This window comes from Entelurus aequoreus, linkage group LG16 (assembly GCF_033978785.1).
Source record: "Entelurus aequoreus isolate RoL-2023_Sb linkage group LG16, RoL_Eaeq_v1.1, whole genome shotgun sequence".
In the NCBI taxonomy this organism is placed as follows: domain Eukaryota; kingdom Metazoa; phylum Chordata; class Actinopteri; order Syngnathiformes; family Syngnathidae; genus Entelurus; species Entelurus aequoreus.
Window position 1 is genome coordinate 28,393,145 of NC_084746.1, and position 22,788 is coordinate 28,415,932.

Sequence of the window (22,788 nt, forward strand, 5' to 3'; positions counted from 1 at the left end):
TGACTAAATTAATCGGCAACTATTTTTATAATCGATTTTAATCGATTAGTTGTTGCAGCCCTAATATCATCATTCACATATTCTTTCCTTTTTTTTCAAGACTGTCATCACGATTAAACTAAGGTAAACAAGTATTGACATTGGCGATACTGGACCTGTATTAATTATTTGATACTGAAGTCTAATGAAAAAGTCACCGTTAATAGGCTTGCAAACGCAGCTGTGCAGCGGCGTCTCCTAGTGGTGGCTCCAAAGAAGACACCATTACGTTTAAAGTGACTTTATTAGTAGCCAACATGGCTGCAATATACACGGTGGGGAATGGAAACGCGTTTTTCTCCCATCGAGTCGTCACTTGGAGCTGGTGTACTTGGTGACCGCTTTGGTGCCCTCGGACACGGCGTGCTTGGCCAGCTCCCCGGGCAGCAGCAGCCGCACGGCGGTCTGCACCTCCCGGCTGGTGATGGTGGAGCGCTTGTTGTACTGCGCCAAGCGGGACGCCTCCGTGGCGATCCTCTCGAACAAGTCGTTGACGAAGGAGTTCATGATGCTCATGGCCCGGCTGGAGATGCCCGTGTCCGGGTGAACCTGAACACCCAAAGTAAGCCATTTGACTCTCTTAAAATAAAACAAAGTTGCAATGTTTGTTACCTGTTTCAACACTTTATAGATATACATGGCGTATGTCTCTTTCCGCTTCACCCTTCTCTTCGCCCTTTTTTCACCAGAACTTTTGCCCTTCTTCTTAGAAATGTCATTAGACATGTTTAAATGTGATTTTCTTTCACTATAGCAACACTTTTGACGCGTTGTCTTGGAACAATTATCCCGTTCCCGGTCCACACCTTATAAGGTGTGGACCATTAGTGGCTAATAAGCACACCTGTGATGGTTTGCGTGGGGTGGCTGAGTTGGTGACTTTTTTCAGTTGTATCGTTCAAAATATAAACAAGGAAACTGTTTTACCCATCATTTGTATTAAGTAGTTTCATCCACTAGGAGGCAGACCTGTACCTCTTATAAAATGAACTGGAAATCTCATGTAAAAAAATATACAACATAGAGTAGCAAGAAACACATCAATAATGAATAAAGCAAAACATGTTCTAGAACAAAAATCACTTCATATTCCCTACTGCTCGCTAGTGTTACCATATCTGACTTATTGTGCAGAAATATGGGGAAATAACACAAAAGTACACTTCACAGTTTTACAAAAAAGATCAGTTAGAACAGGGGTCCCCAAACTTTTTGACTCGGGGGCCGCATTGGGTTAAAACAATTTGGTCGGGGGCCGGGCTGCATATATATATATGTATGTATATATATATATATATATATATATATATATATATATATATATATATATATATATATATATTAGATATATACGTTCCCATCCTCACCTATGGTCATGACCGAAAGGACAAGATCACAGGTACAAGTGGCCGAAATGAGTTTCCTCCGCTGGGTGGCAGGGCTCTCCCTTAGAGATAGGGTGAGAAGCTCTGTCATCCGTAGGGAGTTCAAAGTAAAGCCGCTGCTCCTCCACATTGAGAGGAACCAGATGAGGTGGTTCGGGCATCTGGTCAGGATGCCACCCGAACGCCTCCCTAGGGAGGTGTTTCGGGCACGTCCGACCGGTAGGAGGCCACGGGGAAGACCCAGGACACGTTGGGAAGACTATCTCTCCCGGCTGGCCTGGGAACGCCTCGGGATCCCCCGGGAGGAGCTGGACGAAGTGGCTGGGGAGAGGGAAGTCTGGGCTTCCCTGCTTAGGCTGCTGCCCCCGCGACCCGACCTCGAATAAGCGGAAAAAGATGGATGGATGGATGGATGGATATATGTATTTGATATATATATTATATTATATATATATATATATATATATATATATATATATATATATATATATATATATATATATATATATATATATATATATATGTATATATATATATATATATATATATATATATATATATATATATATATATATATATATATATATATATATAGCGCACTTTCCGCGGGCGCGATGATGTCACGTTATCGATGAGAAAATGCATTTTTAGACAATATGATTTGCCTGAGCGGCTAGGAGACACCGTGAGTAGCAAGCGGTACAAAGTGGATAAGAAAAGACAGAAAAAAATTAATTTTTTAATTTTTAATTTTTTTTTTTACATTTTTATTTTTTTTTTATACTTAGGACTTCCCGCGGGCCTGATTTTGGACGCTGGCGGGCCGGATTCGGCCCGCGGGGCGTAGTTTGGGGACCCCTGAGTTAGAATAATACATAATGTTGGATGTAGAGCAGAGGTCCCCAACCACCGGTGCGGGTACCGGTGCGGGTACCGGTGCGGGTACCGGTACCGGTCCGTGACGCATTTGCTACCATGATAAACCTTCTGAATTTATTTCATCCATCCATTAATTTTCTAGATAATCTTACTTTTCCTTTCTTTTATTGTAACTGGATCTGCGTATGTTCTGCAACTATATCTGTGTACTGTTATTTTATTTTATTATTTAGAGAATTTTCTTTTTCTTTTCCTTTATCCTTTCTTTTATTTGTAATTGGATATTGTGTATGTTTTGTAACTGGATCAGAGTATTATTATTTTACTTTGAACTTTTGAAAAGGAGCCCAGGAAGACTAGCCTGGCGTTTGTGCGTCGGCTAATGGGGATGCTCAATAAACAATAAACAAACAATCTCACCATATGAAATATAACTTACTTTACAAATTATTCTTTATTTATTTCTTTATTTTTAATATTATTACTTATGGAGTCTCCATCCATCCATTTTCTACCGCTTGTCCCTTTTGGGGTCGCGGGGGGTGCTGGAGCCTATCTCAGCTGCATTCGGGCGGAAGGCGAGGTACACCCTGGACAAGTCTCCACCTCATCGCACATTCACACACTAGGGCCAATTTAGTGTTGCCAATCAACCCATATTGTAAATTAATTGAGAACAGGAAGTGAACAAAAGTTTTAGCAACTGCTATGTAAAGTAAAGTGGGTAGGATTAAAATAGCTCTGCTTCTTCCCACTCCTTTTCGAACATTTTGAATAGAGAAACTGGAGATTGTGATGTATCATGTTGTATGCATGCATGTTCCAAATAAACACAAACTCAACTCAACTCAACTCTTTTCTGACCTCTTCAATGGAGGCGATATGCTACCCTGCCTTCTTGAGGTGGATAACAACATTTCCTTTGCAGTCATTCAATGTTTTTTTCCTTATTTGACAATGATAACCAGGGTTGGCCCTAGCATTTTGGTCTTTAATATTATTATTGTTATTAGAACCCTGAAGGGCCACCGACCCACTCTAAATCTAACATCTTTGCCCCACATACAGTAACACACTAAGTATGTTTACCAAAATATTGACCTCATTTGGTTAAAACTGGCTTTTTAAAACTCAAGTAAAACGTATTAGGTCATTTTGCATGCAGAATGCTTCCTTTAATGTCTCCAAGGTTTTTTATGGAAAAAACTTTAATGTTTTTTGTCTGATTTATCTGCTTCATGTAGGATTATCATTGGTGGATAATAATTATCATAATAATTCATCATTATTATAATATAACTGGACCTACTGGGTATTGAGCCTCAAACGTCTTTAAAAACTATGACCCCTCTGTTTGGAACTATAACCAAAGTTCTTTGAACACACCACAGTTGGCGCTGTGTTTGAATGCGTAAATGTAATCTTTGATGACGTTATGACAGTGGTGTGCCGTCAGGGCCAGCAAGGCCTTCTCTGCTGGCCTAACATAACCGGAAATCATGATCATAATTAAAGATACAATTATTTTTGTATTTACTTTCCCTAAATATCCAAAAGTTTACATATTATCTTCATGTCATATTATGCTCATTCCAGTGCTGTTGTTTTTAGTTTGTATCCAATCAGAATTCAGCTAGCTTATGTTGCCATGCTGTACGAAATCTGACCGAGGCCTTCAGAATCAACAATACGGGCACTGTAAGCGAACGGTGACATACATTGATCGACAGTTGCAATAGCCAATCAGATCACGAGTTGTTGTCAGTAAGGCCTTCTAGATGGCCTCACGTCAAACGTGACATTTACACGGTCTGTGATTGGATACTCATCGGGACCGTTAGCGGATGTATTTCAGAATTTATAGATTAGAAACAGTTAGAGATTAGAGAATGATGCAATAGCCAATCAGATCACAAGTTGTTCGCAGTAGCCTATCTAAGTAGCCTGATGTTAACGAGACTGTGATTGGATACTCACTTGTCATTTCAAAGTGAGTATCCATTCACAAGTTTCAATTTAGCAGGAAACGGGAAGTGTTGCGCCGTAGCTAGACCAGGATAGCAGAGAAGGAGAACAAAACATTGATTAGGTGGCAGATATATATTTGCAAGGCCATTTTCAAGAAGGATATTTAAAGAGAAACTAAATCTTGTCAGACGATGTCGGCCAACCCCGGAAGCTAGCTCAGATGCTCTGGCGATGAAATGGGAAAGTGCTCGCCATTTCCACTCGAACAAGCCGATGACGAGGGGTACCACTGGCTTATACGGCGTCGAATAGGTCAAAAAATTCTGAGTTCAAATATTTTATTTTTTCACTTCTAATATGTTTTTTGCAATTAAAATTTTGACAGTTCCACATAAGATATGTTTTAATTGCTGATGCGTTTTAAATGTTGTTTAAATGCACCAGAAAATAACCTGTTTTGTACACTGTTGATGTGATCCAATGCTCAGTAGGGCGTAAATGTGTTGCTGTATTGTATTTCTCCAGCAACGGTCATGTGGTGACATAAATTATGGTATTTTGAGAGGTAATTATTGAAGTCTGACATCACTGAAGACCTAGGTGGGAAACACATGGCCCGCCACTGCGTTATGATGTATGTGTTGAGTGAACAGTGAAGTGTTCCATGATGGGTTTGTGGCTGCCAGAAGGAATAAACCATTTTGCATTTTTTCAAGGGGGTGCAGGTAGTGTCACACATTTCTAATTTGATACAAACAACCTTATTCTTGAACTTTGACAGCAACATTGGTTTTATCTGAACTTTTATGACAATGTACCGTAATTTCCGGACTATAAGCCGCACCTGACTATAAGCCGCACCAGCTAAATTTAGGGGAAAATACAGATTGTTCCATATATAAGCCGCACCCGACTATAAGCCGCAGGGTTTTGATGTGTAATTAGCGTAGTATATAGGGGTTCCTGCTACCACGGAGGGGATTGTCGGGACAGAGATGACTGTTTGGGAACGCAAAGCGTCCCATTTATTAACAATAAATCTTTCAATCATTCAATCAAACTTTCACATCTTTGACATGGCGAACAGCATTCGTGCAGAGTACAAATAATACAACGGTGCAAAGTAATACAAAGTGCTCGCCTGTACGTTATCAAAATAACCAGCCTACAGTCTTTAATCATTGTGTCATCGTCTTCCTCCTGCGTACTAAAACCACCGAAATCCTCTTCGTCGTTGTCGGAGAAGAACATGCCGTATATAAGCCGCACCCTTGTATAAGCCGCAGGGACCAGAACGAGGGGAAAAAGTAGCGGCTTATAGTCCGGAAATTACGGTATTCAATAACTGACAGATTTAAGTGAGTAAAAAAAATCTTCAAGTCTTTACAAAAGCCCAGGCCATGATCATGTGGTTGTGGCCCTAAACAACCGCCTTTTGGTTTATAATGCGACGGGCGCTACCCATAAAAAAAAACTACCTTAGCTACTGTACTGCAAACGCATGTACAATAAAAAACATTAAAATGGGCTACTTTGTATCGAATTACCTCGTGTAGACTTTGTCATTCGTGCTATAAGTTATTTTCAATTATGTTTGTTTCGTTGTCTTCTGACTAGTAAGCATGTGGACACTTACTGCGTGAGGACGTTCACATTGTGTATTAACAGACAATAAGCACAGCATGTAGACTATTACAGCGTGAGGAAGTTCACATTGACGCAAATAATACATTTTTGTTTTCATTGCTGGTGTTTATAAAGGAATAGCAACTGGTAAGTTTTTTTGGCAAATCAGCTCATTTTGACACAACACCAGCCCTGATGCTAAACTTTGAGTTTATTTTGACACCAAACGTTCACTGGCCCACCACTTTGAGTCTCACATATTTGATGAGCCGGACATGACGGTGGATGTGTGGATAGCGGTGGGTCACTATGGCGTCATCATATAATTTGCATAATCACTATTGATGCATAAAAAAAGTTATACTTCTGTGTTATTTATTAGTATAAAACATGTTTCTTGCTGCTTATTGTACATTGTATTTCGTTAAAAATGTTTCAAGTTTCTAGAGACTTCTCAATTTTTTTAAATGACTTTTTCTTTATTATAAAAAAGTTGCAACACATCTAGCATCTTTTTCTGGTGTTATTGGGACTGCACTCGTGTTTAGAGACTCTTTTATATGTCGCTCGATGTCCGCAACGAACAGTGAGAGCTGCAATGAGCTGCAACAATACATATATGTAATGATATCTTGAAATAGAAAAGAAAGCAGATAAATGGAGGGGAAGAAAGAGAAGCCAACTATATTAACCTTGTAGATTGTTATAATAGGTTAAGCTTTGTCAGAGTGCCATGTGTTACCCAGTTTCCTGTAGGGCAAAAGCGTTGATGTATGTTGATCCCATTTTTAAGGTGCGGAAGCTTTTATTTTGTCATGGCGGGACAATTACTGTATGTGTAGGCGAAACCCTGTTCCGTACTAATGGCCTTCATCTCAGCTAGTATTTATGCAAGGGCATTTGCAGGAGCTGTCACTCACATTCATTTGCAGCCATTGGTTAATGGTTTACATGTTTTTTACCAGCAGAAATTAACACGCTGTGTTAAGTTCATGTTTAAAAGTCTCAATGCTGTAGTTGGTTGCACAGTACTCTCAGGAAGTTCGAAATGTCTGCTTTTTGAGGATAAATTGCAATGTATGTTGTATTTATCTTTATTGATTTTACTGGATATCCCTAATTAACATCTACTTTAACTCTATAATCTCTCTGCATACTGTATAATTATTTAATCAAATGTTGGATAACCTTTGAAATACTCAGTCAATGACTTCATTCACAGACTGTAAGCTTCTAAGTGGACTGTATTCCACTTACCTGCACTGACGACATGCCCTCCAACTATTTTCAGGTTTCTGCTGTGTCTGGCTTGTTAAAATAGCTGAGAATAATACCTTATGAGGGCTATTCATATTCTGAAGGGAAATTGAACTGTTTTGTGTCATTCCCGTATAAAAACAAATGTAGCTGAGTGCATTACGAATAATTTAAGACACCCACAAAAACTACATTCTCTATGTACAATATAAGGAGGCGTAATGATGCCTTATTCTTTAAGTTAAGACAGTTGTTCCCTGTATATACGACTTATGCTTTAAACTGTGTCTGTCCAGGGGAGAGCAGAGGAAAATGGACCAGTACACGAGTGTTATACAAATGCACCATGAGAGAGAAGAATCCTGCAGAGGAAATTACTTTCAGCAGACATCCGCCTACCGAGTGCTCTATAAAATACAGTAGGTAAGCGTTGAATAAACACATTAAATGAGAGTTTCTGTATCACGACCTGACCACCACAGCAGTGTAACTTGAAAAAAGAGCCCAATATTTGGACACAAATGCAATTCTATTCTCAGATTATCATACAGGATTTTTTTTTTAATGATTTACTTGAATGCATGTCATTCATTTGCTCAAAACATGTTAACTGTTTTATCTGAAGTCCAGTCAGTGTTGTTTTTGAAGTAAAATTTTACAGCGAACATTGAATGAGTTTCCTCACTCATCTTTGCTCTGATGATTGACCTGATCACTGACCAAAATAAATTGCCCGCTTAATCTGTGTATATACTGTATACATGATTAATGCATTATATTTTTGCAATTAATCACACAAGATACAGTGCATCTGGAAAATATTCACAGCGCTTAAAATTACCACATTTTGTTGTGTGAATGTTGTCTGTCTATCTGTGTTGGCCCTGCGATGAGGTGGCGACTTGTCCAGGGTGTACCCCGCCTTCCGCCCGATTGTAGCTGAGATAGGCTCCAGCGCCCCCCGTGACCCCGAAGGGAATAAGCGGTAGAAAATGGATGGATGTTATGTTACAGTCTTATTCCAAAAATGGAATACATTCATTTTTGTCCCCAAAATTGTGAAGACAATACCCTATAATGACAAAGACAATGTGAAAATGTTTTTAATTTTTTTTATTTAGCAAATTTCTTCAAACATAAAAAACACATGCACATAAGTAGTCACATCCTTTGCTCAATACTTTGTTGATGCCCCTTTTGTAGCAATTACAGCCTCAAGTATTTTTTAATACGATTCCACAAGCTTGGCTCACCTACTGTATCTTTGGGCAGTTTCACCCATTCCTCTTTGCCCATTCCTCTTTGCAGCACCTCTCAAGTTCTTTCGGATTCGTTGGGAAGTGTTGGTTTTCATCCAGGATGTCATCGTATTTAAAAAAAACAACTTGAGGCTGTAATTTAGGACTGTACAACTAATCCACATCGAATCGACATTGAGGTTTTAATTAGTGTGATAAATAACTGCAAGTGGCGGAGGTTTTTTTTTCTCCGCTGTTACTGGCATTTAAGTGACAGACATGTTCATCAATCAGAATTGTTGAGCCTTGCGCCCTTTGCCCTCCCCCCCCCCTGGCCAATCAAAAGTGAGTAAGGAAACAGCAAGTTTGTGTGCACTGCAGTTGGAGGCAGCCAGTACACTAATAACAAACAACTTTAATGATGACTAAGCCTGGGTCGATAGTCAATCAATTGAGCAATAAATGAAAATGAAGTGGACATACTTTGCTGGCATTAATAAACTGCTATGTCTGTGGGTGAAAAAGAGGAAGAGGTCTCAGTCTCTGCATCGCTCTCAGCACCTGAGCGTGTTTATTTTACAGTAGAATTAACTAAACAGAGTGAGCCCTCTTCTCAGTCTTCACAACAATGTCGGTCTTGGTGGGCGGACAGCATGACTGCTAGCTTACACACACAGGAAGCACGACAGACAGAGAGCCTCGCTACTGACTAGTGAGGAGATTCGCAACGAAGCAAAAATTAAGTAGAAAAAATGTGATTACAAAGCCAAATATCCTGTTGTGAGAATAGTTCTGCTTTAAATTGGATGGGCAATATGAGCCCATCAACACATACAAACGAACGAATATGCTGTGATCACGTAATGGCAACAAAATAAAGACAACCTGACATAGTTTTTTCAACTAGGAAAAAAATGCACTTTAAGATATTCAATATTTATTTAGGTAACATTTTTCTTGCAAAGATGAGTCCATTTAATTGTTTTGCTTGTTTATTTGTTTAGAATAAATATTGTAATTATTTAACTTCCAATTACAGTACAATGGTAAATAATTCTACATGAATGAGAAATAAAAGTGTATATGCTTTTAAATGATTACTTGCATTATTATTATATATTATGATTACATTATAAACACTGTATTGTTTTTATCAGTTATTTCTTCAGTTTAAGAGCATGATGTAGACAAAAACTCTGGGTCTGTCTGCATAAAGCCAAATAATATTATTGCATAATATTGTTCCAAGGTGTGGCACCTTGAGACAAGAATATGTTGATTCTCAGTCTAAAAGTAACATGTTTTCTTTCAATTGTTTGCAGTTTTATGCATTTATATGTATGAAATATAGAAATCACGAATCGAATCACAATCGCATCTTTGGCGAGAAAGACCGCATTTAGCCTTTTTCTCAAAATCGTGCAGCACACTGTAATTGCAGCCAAAGGTGCATCAACAAAGTATTGAGCAAAGGCTGTGAATACTTATGTGATTTTGTTTAATTATTAATTTTTAATGAATTTGCAAAAATATATTTTCACATTGTCATGGGGTGTTGTCTGTAGAATTCTGAGGACAAAAATGAACTTATTCTATTTTGGAATAAGGCTGTAACATAACAAAATGTGAAAAAAAGTGCAGCGCTGTGAATACTTTCTGGATGCACTGTATTACGGTTAGAATATAATTAAAAAGTCAGTGTTGCATAATAACCAGACCTTTTAACATTTAACACAAATCTTGTGTTGTCGCCTCAAATATTCACAGTGCTTGTTGATACACACCGTGTTAAGCTGTGTATTCCTCCATCCCCTTAAAAACCAATTACCGCTGCAAAGTCCACCATGCTAGTCCTGCAATCTGCAATAACAGGGACACCAAATTGGAATTAAAGTTTAGTCACGTTTTCACAGGATAATGTGATAATGATATAATACTACTGGCATATGCATTCACAATGATGTTATACTTTTTAGCAGTATGACAATTTTGAATTTGCATATAAGTAATCCCTGGCTTTTGACACAAAATTAATTTTGTAGATAAACTGCATATGGCGTATGTAGCGGTTGCTATGGTCTGTGCTCTTGGTTACCAGACAGAATATTGATTTACTCCCCTTAAGGCTGTGGTCATATCCTTGACAGTTCACCCATTGTTATGTTGATTCTATATCCCTGGGGTTGCCAGTGAATTAAGCGTGTGGTTCTTGGAAGAATGAAAAGGTTTCACAGAATGCCACAGTGAACTTTTAACCTGCATGAAATTGCCCAGTTGTGTTACCGTTGAAGCCTGAAATTTGCTGTTCCCTGACACACAGCCAGCCGTAATAAATGTTGAGTGGCTTCTGGGATTAGGCCAAGGCTTCCAACTGCTTAAACATGGGAATATTTTACCACAAGAATATTACGCTCAAGAAATGTGAATGCAAAATAGGAAAACCTGTAGCACAAACATGTTGCTGGCATGCAATGGAAAACAATCACACAGCCAGGGTGATGTCCAGATTGAGAGATTTGGCATGTGAGCACTGACACACAAGCAAAGCAGCCATTCAGCAGTGGGATGGATCCAGACTACTAAAGAGGAGGAGGGAGTGAGAGAGCAAGAGCAGGGGGGAGCGTCGGTGGGAGTGTGAAAAAAGCCAAGCGAAAAGCTCCACACAGCTGAATATATATCTATATGTTCGCATGCGTAAAGCTGGACGTGTCTAGAGTGGCTTTAGAGGCTATTCTGACCAGGGGGTGGTCATAAAGCAGATGCTTTAGGTAGTCTTCTCTATTAACTAAGGAATAGTGCAAATAAGGAATCAGAGAGCCTGTGTGTCTGCCAAGTCTGCCAAGCTTCAGGGGCGAGCTGGTCGAAGGTCTCTGACCCCTCTCCTTTTTCATCACTGGACGCAACAAGAAGAAGCAGGACAAACGAGAAGCAGGCGGCGAGGGACCCGTGAGCCCTTTCTCTTGCTTTTTTTTTTTTTACCTTCCATTCATAAAACCATTGCATTCCATCATCACAGCGATGTGAGGCATTCCTCATTGCAGGAGGAAGGGTCCCATTCACTGCTAAAGCTCAGCAGCCCCTTTTGCATTGCAGTCCTCCCCCTCATTTTCTTTACATTTCCATCTGTTCCTTCCTTCTGCCTTTTCACACCACAAAAGAAGCGAGAGGCATTGGGTAAAAGTGGGTGTTTCAGGAGGTGTCGTTGTGTTTGGTGCCGCTACAAAAGGCAGCAAAGCGAGGAGCGGGACACAGTTTTGGAGATGATGAAATAGCAAAGGAAGAGCTGACAATCATCGGAAGGTGAATGGCAATGGGAAGAAGTGTTGCATGTAGCCATGACTTGAACCCACTAGTGTTGTCATTGTGACCGACACTGCTGCTTGGGTTGTGCTGCTGCTGTTGCTAAGCAAAGCCTCTTATAGCTGAAGTTCGTCGGGGAAACGGTGTTGAGCATCACTCTACAGTCATGAAAGGAAGCTCGGAGGAAAGCATTGCAAGCGCCAGGCCATCCAACTTGCAAGCTTTCGCTAACATATCCACCCTACATGGCATAAGTCACATATTCGCCTACGGGCACATGACATTCCGACGGTTCCTCTGGACTCTCTCCTTCCTCGGCTCGTTGTGCTTATTGCTGTTGGTGTGCATAGACCGAGTGTCCTACTACCTGGAGTACCCTCACGTCACCAAGCTGGACGAGGTGGCGGCGACGAACCTCACCTTTCCCGCCATCACCCTCTGTAACCTCAACGAGTTCCGTTTTACCAAAATCACCAGGAACGACCTTTATCACGTTGGGGAGCTTCTCGCCCTCCTCAATAATAACCACCAAATAGCCAACCCACACTTGGCGGAACCAGAGGTACTCGCCGCCCTTAAGGAGAAGGCTAACTTCCATAACTTCAAGCCCAAATTGTTCAACATGACTGACTTCTATAACCGCACGGGTCATGACATTGGCGACATGCTACTGCAGTGCACCTTTCGAGGGGATGATTGCTACTCGGTGAACTTCACCACGGTAAGTGTCACTACGTTCTCCAATACTTACCAAATGGCTGTTTTGAATCAGTTTTTTATCATGTTAGACAACTTAATTTGTTCAGTTACATTTATATTTCAAGCTGCTTTTGATCTGAAAATATCCACATGGCTCTAACTAATAAATTTAGGTTGACTTTTTTTTAAGTAATTGCAAACACAACTTTGTTAATTTGTCTTACAGTATATGGGACTTTCTTATCTTGGCTCTAAATGCTGTCATCTGTGAGGGCTTGCAACACTGCTTGCTAGTGTTAGCTGCGTGTGTTAAGGTGGTGTCATGTTATGTTTTTTTTCATTTCATTTAAAACAGGGGTCTCAAACTCAATTTACCTGGGGGCCACTGGATGCAGAAACTGGGTGAGGCTGGGCCGCAAGAAAAGATTTCTTTAAAAAATCCAACATGCACTTTTTAATGAATTCACTTTCTTTTAATGGCTTTCCCGCCCTAGCAACATACTAGCCAACCCTCCCGATTTTTCCGTGAAACTCCCGAATTTCAGTGCCCCCCCAGGGCAACCATTCTCCCGAATTCCTCCCGATTTTCACCCGAACAACAATATTTAGGGCGTGCCGTGATTGCACTGCCTTTAGCGTCCTCTACAACATGTCGTCGCATCCGCTTTTTCTTCATACAAACAGCGTGCCGGAAAAGTCACATGTTGTATGAGGCTTCTGCAGACACACGTTAAGTGACTGCAAGACATACTTGATCAAGAGCCATACAGGTCACACTGAGGGTGACCGTATAAACAACTTTATCACTGTTACAAATATGCGCCACACTGTGAACCCACACCAAACAAGAATGACAAACACATTTCGGGAGAACATCCGCACCGTAACACAACATAAACACAACAGAACAAATACCCAGAACACCTTTCAGCCTTAACTCGGGGCGGGGTGGGGTTTGGTGGTAGGGGGTAGGGGGTTGCATATTGTATGCCGGAAGAGTTAGGGCTGCATGGGATTCTGGGTATTTGTTCTTTTGTGTTTATGTTGTGTTACGGTGCGGATGTTCTCCCGAAATGTGTTTGTCATTCTTGTTTGGTGTGGGTTCACAGTGTGGCGCATATTTGTAAAAGTGATAAAGTTGTTTATACGGCCACCCTCAGTGTGACCTGTATGGCTGATGATCAAGTATGTCTTGCAGTCGCTTACGTGTGTTTACAGAGACCATATACAACATGTGACTGTGCTGGCACGCTGTTTGTACATGCTGTAGAGGACGCTAAAGGCAGTGCCGTCACGGCACGCCATTAATATTGTTGTCTGGGTGAAATTTGGCAGAAATTATAATCGGGAGGGTTTACAAGTATGACACTGTCAAGCGCCATTCATATAAAACTTGCGGGTGCGGGCCGCAAAATAATGTCTCCGGCCCGCGGGCCGCGTGTTTGAGACCCCTGATTTAAAACATTTTCTAGTGGTCTACATAACATGTGGTGCTTTGGTCCAAATTTTGCATAGATGTTGTATTACAGACTATGTTCAAGCCACTTTCTGACTGTCTCTTCAGAATGCACCGTTTTGTGGGCCATCTTACTTACATGCCTAAACCCTCCTCCAGGCCTAGCCTCCTTTGACTGTGTTTTCACCCCATCAGCCATGTTTATAGTTTTTAGCGCTTCCATATCGATTCTACTGAGTTGTGTAAGTTAATACATAGAAATGAGTTAGAAATGGCTATAAAATGGAAAAGGGTGAGATTAATTAAGATGTGCTTATTCTTTCTCCGTTTTGAACATGTTGTAATGAGAAACTGGAAATACTGTATATGAATTATGTGCATGTTCGAAATAAACTAACACCATAATCATAACCATACTGACCAAAATTATCACGGTGTTGTTGAATGTGCTCAAAAAGTACTTAAACACACATTGAAGTCATTTGACCAATTTCGTTTTTAAATAGTTAAAATAAATACAAATACTTTTTAGAAAGCCCACTATTTTGCATGATTGGTGTTTTTTTTTGCTTCACAAGCTATGTGCACATGGACACATTTAATAGGATTAAAAGCCTAACCGGAATAAAAATGCTTCATGTAAACACGCCATTCGCAATATTCTGACCCGATCACACACGTTCGGATCAAAATTTCATTCCGATCGAGACGGGTGGTTTATGCCAAAAGTAATTCGGGTTGTAGTGCATGAAAATGCGTCTTCCAAAATCACTGCGCATTTATTTGATGTCAGCTATACTTTGGTGGTTGAGCGGGGACTAAATTTAATAGTCTCGGAATGAAGCGATTGCCTTACTGCTGTCTCCCCCCATTCAACATGTACAGAAGCAGCGTTATATGCTGTTGAGTTTTTTGCTTTAAAACAAGACTAACAAAAACAAAAGTATGGTCTGGAGTGTCGTGTCGATGTTACAATAAATGAAGGGATTCAGATGTCTCCTTAACGAGCTGTTTTATTCACGAAATTACAGCTACTCCAAGTGCTAACTGCTAGCCTCAAACACATACAAAGAAGTTCGTAATATGAAGGCGTGCCGCAACCCGTACATAATCACAACATAAAAAGCACAGAACATCTCCATTTCAAAAAGAGAGGACCTTCGTATTGTGAGGCACACACACTAACACCTGTTCCACCGTGCCACCCTGTAGGGTCAATGTCCTTAGTGCTCAGACAGCAATGTGTTTAAAAAGTTTGGGCATCCATCCATCCATTTTCTACCGCTTGTCCCTTTCAGGGTCGCGCATGTCCCTTCTTGATGGAGTAAGATATTGTCATTGGTTTTTCCATTATTTTATTTTTGGAACGGTAATACTAATCGTCTGGAGTTTTACTGTGGATATTGTTAATACTAGGTGTCCGATAATGGCTTTTTTGCAGATATCCGATATTCCGATATTGTCCAACTCTTAATATATATGTATATTGTAGCGTCCCGGAAGAGTTAGTGCTACAAGGGGTTCTGGGTATTTGTTCTGTTGTGTTTATGTCGTGTTACGGAGAGGATGTTCTCCCGAAATGTGTTTGTCATTCTTGTTTGGTGTGGGTTCACAGTGTGGCGCATATTTGTAACAGTGTTAAAGTTGTTTATACCGTCACCCTCAGTGTGACCTGTGTGGCTGTTGACCAAGTATGCGTTGCATTCACTTGTGTGTGTGAAAAGCCGTAGATATTATGTGTTTGGGCCGGCACGCAAAGGCAGTGCCTTTAAGGTTTATTGGCGCTCTGGACTTCTCCCTACGTCTGTGTACCACTCCGTACAGCGGCGTTTTAAAAAGTCATACATTTTACTTTTTGAAACCGATACTGATAATTACCGATATTACATTTTAAAGCATTTATCGGCCGATAATATCGGCAGTTCGATATTATCGGACATCTCTAGTTAATACCATTTATTGTTAATACCTAATCTGCATATACAAGCCAGTTTGCCCCGTAACAAGAGGATAGAGATAAGTAAGAAAGTTATTGACCACAAATGAGTAAAAAGGGCGGACTCGCGTAAAGCTCTTCGGGTGTTGCTCGGTGTAAGCAAAGTTGTGTTGCACAATTTGCATTACAATAGGATCTTAACAGTGTGCCAGGTAAAACAAGGCACTGAGAATAACAATTTTTTGCAGAAATAAAAAAAGTGTAAGCACTAGGGGTCTGGGAGAAAAATCGATTCGAATTCGAATCGCGATTCTCACGTTTTGCGATTCAGAATAGATTCTCATTTAAAAAAAATCTATTTTTTATTTTTTTTTATTTTTAAAATTTTTTTTTTTGTTGTTTTTTTTTTAAATTAATCAATCCAACAAAACAATACACAGCAATACCATAACAATGCAATCCAATTCCAAAAACAAACCCGACCCAGCAACACTCAGAACTGCAATAAACAGAGCAATTGAGAGGAGACACAAACACGACACAGAACAAACCAAAAGTAGTGAAACAAAAATTAATATTATCAACAACAGTATCAATATTAGTTACAATTTCAACATAGCAGTGATTAAAAATCCCTCATTGACATTATCATTAGACATTTATAAAATAAATAAAAAAGAACAATAGTGTCACAGTGGCTTACACTTGCATCGCATCTAATAAACTTGACAACACACTGTCCAATATTTTCACAAAGATAAAATAAGTCATATTATTGGTTCATTTAATAGTTAAAACAAATGTACATTATTGCAATCAGTTGATAAAACATTGTCTTTTACAATTATAAAAGCTTTTTACAAAAATCTACTACTCTGCTTGCATGTCAGCAGACTGGGGTAGATCCTGCTGAAATCCTATGTATTGAATGAATAGAGATTGAATCCTTTTGAATCGGGAAAAAAATCATTTTTGAATCGAGAATCGTGTTGAATTGAAAAAAAGCGATTTTGAATCGAATCGTGACCCCAAGAATCGATATTGAATCAAATCGTGGGACACCCAAAGATTCACAGCCCTAGTAAGCACTATTGTTTTCTTTGCAATTATTTGTAATTAACTCGCTGTACCGTCCCTGGTTCCAACACTAGTATTTATTATTGCAAACTTAACTGACGTTTTTATTGATAAACTAACTGACAAACAACACTTTTCAACTAACCCGCTGCCGTCTTAATTTATGATCTTTGTTTATTAAAATCAGTATTCCTCATAAGGGTGCTTTGTTCAATAATAAATGCAAATTTCATCATATTTGTTGTTGATTTGTATATCCTTTAAAAAATATTTTTGACCTGAGTAAAAACTTGAAATATTTCTTAGTTCTAAGGTGACCATTTTGTGTATAATTTCAGATGTCTGGTATTTTTGCTCGATCTACCCCTCGTTTCTCTTAGATTTTACTGATAAAGCAAAAATACCGACAAACGTTCCATGACTAAGAATCTGAAGAGTGTAAAGCAAAGTAGGTAATGAGATGTTGTTGTGTTTGATAAAAAAACAAACAAAAAAAATTTCGGCATCAGTGGAATTGTGTGGTTTTACTTGTTGTACTTCCATTTAAGTGTGGACCAACAGGTTTTGAATTTGAGCTGTACTCATAGTGTCCATCCATCATTGTGACATATTTTCTGCTTTTTAATGGAGTGGTGTCACATCACTGAAAAATAGAATCTATCTGAGCTAGAATTCAACTTCAGATTCATTAACAATTGTACTGAATGTTTGCAGTTTTATGGAATTGTACAGCAATCTCAAACACTAACAGTGGACCATTTCATAACCCTACTCTTGAGGATTTATCACAAAAAAAAATATGATACTGTATATGCCCGGGCTCTGTTTTACACATCAACGTAAATGTTTTTGTATTGTTTCTTTCTCTTGAAAAAACACATTCATCATTCACTGGCAGTATACTGACACTTAAAGGGTTTCTACAGGAAAAATTCAATTATTCAAATTTTCCCTCAGACGTAAGGAGAAAAAGATTTACAATGCAAAAGACTGGTGGGAGTGATGAGCTTTGACCTTGCATAAATGAATGAATCCCATTTAGTCCAATTGATGAAGATTATGATGATGTTGATGCAGTTTTGAATGCAAATCATTCAAAATGTGTGGATGGCGAAGGGTGGGTGGCAAGGGAGGAATGCTAACAACTGTTATTAATGCCAGAGATTACAATATTGACCTCAATTTAAGACCCGTCTTTTTCAAGACGCATATTTTTGATAATAAGACCCCAAGAGGGACAAGCGGTAGAAAATGGATGAATGGATGTTTTTATCAGTGAAATAACTTGTAAATGGCATTAAAAATTATATATTTTATATATTTCTTAGCTGCAGTTGTTTGTTGACTGTGCTTCATTGATGACCATTATTTTTAAATTATTAGCAATATAACTCTCAACCTTTGAGACACTTTTTGAGCAGGCCTCTGTCGCATCTTTTCAAGTAACTTGGTTTGTCTAACTATATGAATCTCTATACCCCGAATATAAGACAACCTTTCCTTTTCAGAATATTTTCTGGGTTTACAGTAGTTCAGCAAAAGTGTTATAAAATATATAGTATATGCATATTTTTTTCCCAATAAAGTAACCATTTAAAATCACCCATAATACATTGAAGCAGATATATAATGGAAGGGCACACATGAGTCCTTAAAAAGTACTTTGAAATGCCCTTTCTTTTACAGCACATAAAATAATGTTTAATACTCTCCCAGTCAAAAGTGAACCAGAGTTCACTTTTAGAGTATTATCAGTGTTGGAATTTGACATGTCATTGTATCAGCAGTGATTCTTTAAAGGTTGTGCATTTTAGAGTACCTTTCTGTACACTCTGGCTACAATGGCAGCGAGGCTGGCTCAGTAATGACATGGTCAGACGTTCAGGGTATGACCACTCTGTGTTGTCGTAATGTGGGGGTTTGGGGAGCTTCTGTCCCAGGATTGGGCAGATTGGTTTAATTGTGTTCTCTCTGAACTGGAAAATTGCAGATTGAATACACTTAACCGTCACATCATGAATGTATCCTTGTACAAGTTATTGAATCTGATGCTGCGTTATCAGTGTGTAAATGACTCTCTATCTGACCGACCACATCAAACATGAGGTGGACGCGGGCAAATACTGCGGCATGGTCATGCTGGACCTTCAGAAGGCCTTTGACACCGTTAACCACGCTATACTGTTGGATAAGCTCAGAGCAATCGGATTTAACAAAACCTCATGGAGCTGGATGCAATCTTACTTGGAGAGGAGGGAGCAGGTGGTAGAGGTGAACGGCACCATGTCCCCCCCCCCTCTCGGTGAGCTGTGGAGTCCCCCAAGGCAGTATATTGGGACCTTTACTGTTCCTAATATACATAAACGACTTGTCATCGACATGCGACTGTGAATTGTTTTTGTTTGCGGATGACTCTGCCCTGCTGGTATCCGACAAGGACAAGTCACAGGTGGAGAAAATCCTCAGTGCTGAGCTCTGTAGAACTTGCACCTGGCTCGCTGACAACAAGCTATCCATACACTTGGGTAAAACGGAATCCATCCTGTTTGGGTCCCACATCAACCTTAAGAAAGTCAATGACTTCACTGTAAAAGTGGGTGACATTGTTATCACCAGGAAAGATGAGGTCACCTACCTTGGTTCCATTCTAGAGGCTAACCTTTCCTGTGATAAAATGGCAACCAAGGTAATCAAAAAGGTTAACCAACGAACGAGATTTCTCTACAGAATCTCCTCTCTGGTCAACAAAAGCACCATGAGGATTCTGGCGGGAACTCTCGTTCAACCCTTTTTCGATTACGCATGCACCTCCTGGTACCCCAGCACCTCCAAAACCCTCAAATCTAAACTCCAAACATCTCAGAACAAGCTAGTCAGGTTACTTCTAGACCTCCACCCCAGATCTCACCTCACTCCTACCCACTTCTCTAAAGTGGGCTGGCTCAAGGTGGAGGACAGAGTTAAACAACTTGCACTGAGCCTAGTCTATAAAATCCGCTACACCTCCCTGATACCGAAGTACATGTCAAACTACTTCCTTAACGTAAATGACCGCCATAACCACAACACCAGGGGGAGCTCCACTAACCACGTTAAACCCAGATTCCGAACTAACAAAGGTCTTAACTCATTCTCTTTCTATGCCACATCAATGTGGAATGCGCTCCCAACAGGTATAAAAGAAAGGGCATTTTAATCCTCCTTCAAAACCGCAATAAAAGTTCACCTCCAGGCAGCTACAACCCTAAACTAACACCCTCCCCGGATTGCTAATAATCAAATGTAAACAATCAAATGCAGATACTTTTTCTTATGCCTTCTGATCTCTCTCTCTCTCTCTCTCTCTCTATGTCCACTACTTGATGTCCATATTCTACCCCCCCCCCCCCCCCCCCACACCCCTGATTGTAAATAATGTAAATAATTCAATGATTAGTGATTATCTTGTGTGATGACTATATTATGATGATAGTATATATGATAGTATATATCTGTATCATAAATCAATTTAAGTGGACCCCGACTTAAACAAGTTGAAAAACTTATTCAGGTGTTACCATTTAGTGGTCAATTGTACGGAATATGTACTTCACTGTGCAACCTACTAATAAAAGTCTCAATCAATCAATCAAAAAAAAACTTTTTCGATTATGCATGCACCTCCTGGGACCCTAGCACCTCCAAAACCCTCAAATCTAAACTCCAAACATCCCAGAACAAGCTAGTCAGGTTACTTCTAGACCTCCACCCCAGATCCCACCTCACTCCTACCCACTTCTCCAAAGTGGGCTGGCTCAAGGTGGAGGACAGGGTTAAACAACTTGCACTGAGCCTAGTCTATAAAATCCACTACACCTCCCTGATACCGAAGTACATGTCAAACTACTTCCTTAACGTAAATGACCGCCATAATCACAACACCAGGGGGAGCTCCACTAACCACGTTAAACCCAGATTCCGAACTAACAAAGGTCTTAACTCATTTTCTTTCTATGCCACATCAATGTGGAATGCGCTCCCAACAGTTATAAAAGAAAGGGCATCTCTATCCTCCTTCAAAACTGCAATAAAAGTTCACCTCCAGGCAGCTACAACCCTAAACTAACACCCTCCCCGGATTGCTAATAATCAAATGTAAACAATCAAATGCAGATACTTTTTCTTATGCCTTCTGATCTCTCTCTCTCTCTCTCTCTCTCTCTCTCTCTCTCTCTCTCTCTCTCTCTCTCTCTCTCTCTCTCTGTCCACTACTTGCTGTCCATATCCTACCCTCTCCTCCCCCTCCACACCCCTGATTGTAAATAATGTAAATAATTCAATGTGATTATCTTGTGTGATGACTGTATTATGATGATAGTCATAAATCAATTTAAGTGGACCCCGACTTAAACAAGTTGAAAAACTTATTCGGGTGTTACCATTTAGTGGTCAATTGTACGGAATATGCAATTCACTGTGCAACCTACTAATAAAAGTCTCAATCAATCATTCAAAAAAAACCTTTTTCGATTACGCATGCACCTCCTGGTACCCTAGCACCTCCAAAACCCTCAAATCTAAACTCCAAACATCCCAGAACAAGCTAGTCAGGTTACTTCTAGACCTCCACCCCAGATCCCACCTCACTCCTACCCACTTCTCCAAAGTGGGCTGGCTCAAGGTGGAGGACAGGGTTAAACAACTTGCACTGAGCCTAGTCTATAAAATCCACTACACCTCCCTGATACCGAAGTACATGTCAAACTACTTCCTTAACGTAAATGACCGCCATAATCACAACACCAGGGGGAGCTCCACTAACCACGTTAAACCCAGATTCCGAACTAACAAAGGTCTTAACTCATTTTCTTTCTATGCCACATCAATGTGGAATGCGCTCCCAACAGTTATAAAAGAAAGGGCATCTCTATCCTCCTTCAAAACTGCAATAAAAGTTCACCTCCAGGCAGCTACAACCCTAAACTAACACCCTCCCCGGATTGCTAATAATCAAATGTAAACAATCAAATGCAGATACTTTTTCTTATGCCTTCTGATCTCTCTCTCTTTCTCTCTCTCTCTCTCTATCTCTCTCTCTCTCTCTCTCTCTCTCTCTCTCTCTCTCTCTCTCTCTCTCTCTCTCTCTCTGTCCACTACTTGCTGTCCATATCCTACCCTCTCGTCCCCCTCCACACCCCTGATTGTAAATAATGTAAATAATTAAATGTGATTATCTTGTGTGATGACTGTATTACGATGATAGTATATATCTGATAGTATATATCTGTATCATGAATCAATTTAAGTGGACCCCGACTTAAACAAGTTGAAAAACTTATTCGGGTGTTACCATTTAGTGGTCAATTGTACGGAATATGTACTTCACTGTGCAACCTACTAATAAAAGTCTCAACCAATCAATCAATCAATGAGCTATTTACTTTTATCATGAATGCAGCGGTAGAAAATGGATGGATGGATGAATAAAGCACTGCTAAAGTAATTTGGAAAAGGAAATGTCATAGAGACAGAGTCTAAGACAGTGGTTCTTAACCTTGTCGGAGGTACCGAACCCCACCAGTTTCATATGCGCATTCACCGAACCCTTCTTTAGTGAAAAAAAATAAAAATATTTTTTTTCTAATTCATGACAAAGTTATATGTTTTTGGTAACACTTTAGTATGGGGAACATATTCTAAGTAACAACGACTTAATTTAGAGTTATTCGGACACTAGGGGAACATATTTTAAGTAATGAAGACTTAATTTAGAGATATTTGATTAGGGTTAGGATCAGGGTTAGAGGGTTACGGTTATAATAAGGCCATGCCGAATAAGGCATTAATAAGTACTTAATAATGACTAGTTAAGAGCCAATATGTTACTAATTTGCATGTTAATAAGCAAGTAATTAATGGTGAATATGTTCCCCATACTAAAGTGTTACC

General features: G+C 39.7%; 2 protein-coding genes across 3 annotated transcripts in view; one reads left to right on the forward strand and one right to left on the reverse strand.

Moving 5' to 3' along the window:
• Window positions 1-264: 264 nt before the first annotated feature.
• Window positions 265-880, reverse strand: zgc:92591 (uncharacterized protein LOC436997 homolog). The gene is made up of 2 exons (XM_062023503.1): window positions 652-880; window positions 265-588 (listed from the first exon to the last, which is right to left on the reverse strand). The coding sequence occupies exons 1-2, from the start codon at window positions 763-765 to the stop codon at window positions 352-354; spliced, it is 351 nt and encodes a 116-aa protein (XP_061879487.1). The 5' UTR covers window positions 766-880; the 3' UTR covers window positions 265-351.
• A 10,738-nt stretch (window positions 881-11,618) lies between these two features.
• The window catches only part of asic1c (acid-sensing (proton-gated) ion channel 1c), a 177,471-nt gene continuing 166,301 nt past the window's right edge, over window positions 11,619-22,788 (forward strand). For both annotated transcript variants that reach the window (XM_062022537.1, XM_062022538.1), the window contains exon 1: window positions 11,619-12,413. In XM_062022537.1, the coding sequence (XP_061878521.1) occupies window positions 11,859-12,413 (555 nt within the window). In that variant the 5' untranslated portion in view covers window positions 11,619-11,858. The remainder of the gene's footprint in view (window positions 12,414-22,788) is intronic.

Bases quoted from the DNA above. Each gene is read 5' to 3' on its own strand.
- zgc:92591 (XM_062023503.1), bottom strand. From the start codon at position 765: ATGTCTAATGACATTTCTAAGAAGAAGGGCAAAAGTTCTGGTGAAAAA. The intron at 589-651 runs GTAACAAACATT...TTGGGTGTTCAG, and splicing joins TCTATAAAGTGTTGAAACAG to GTTCACCCGGACACGGGCAT.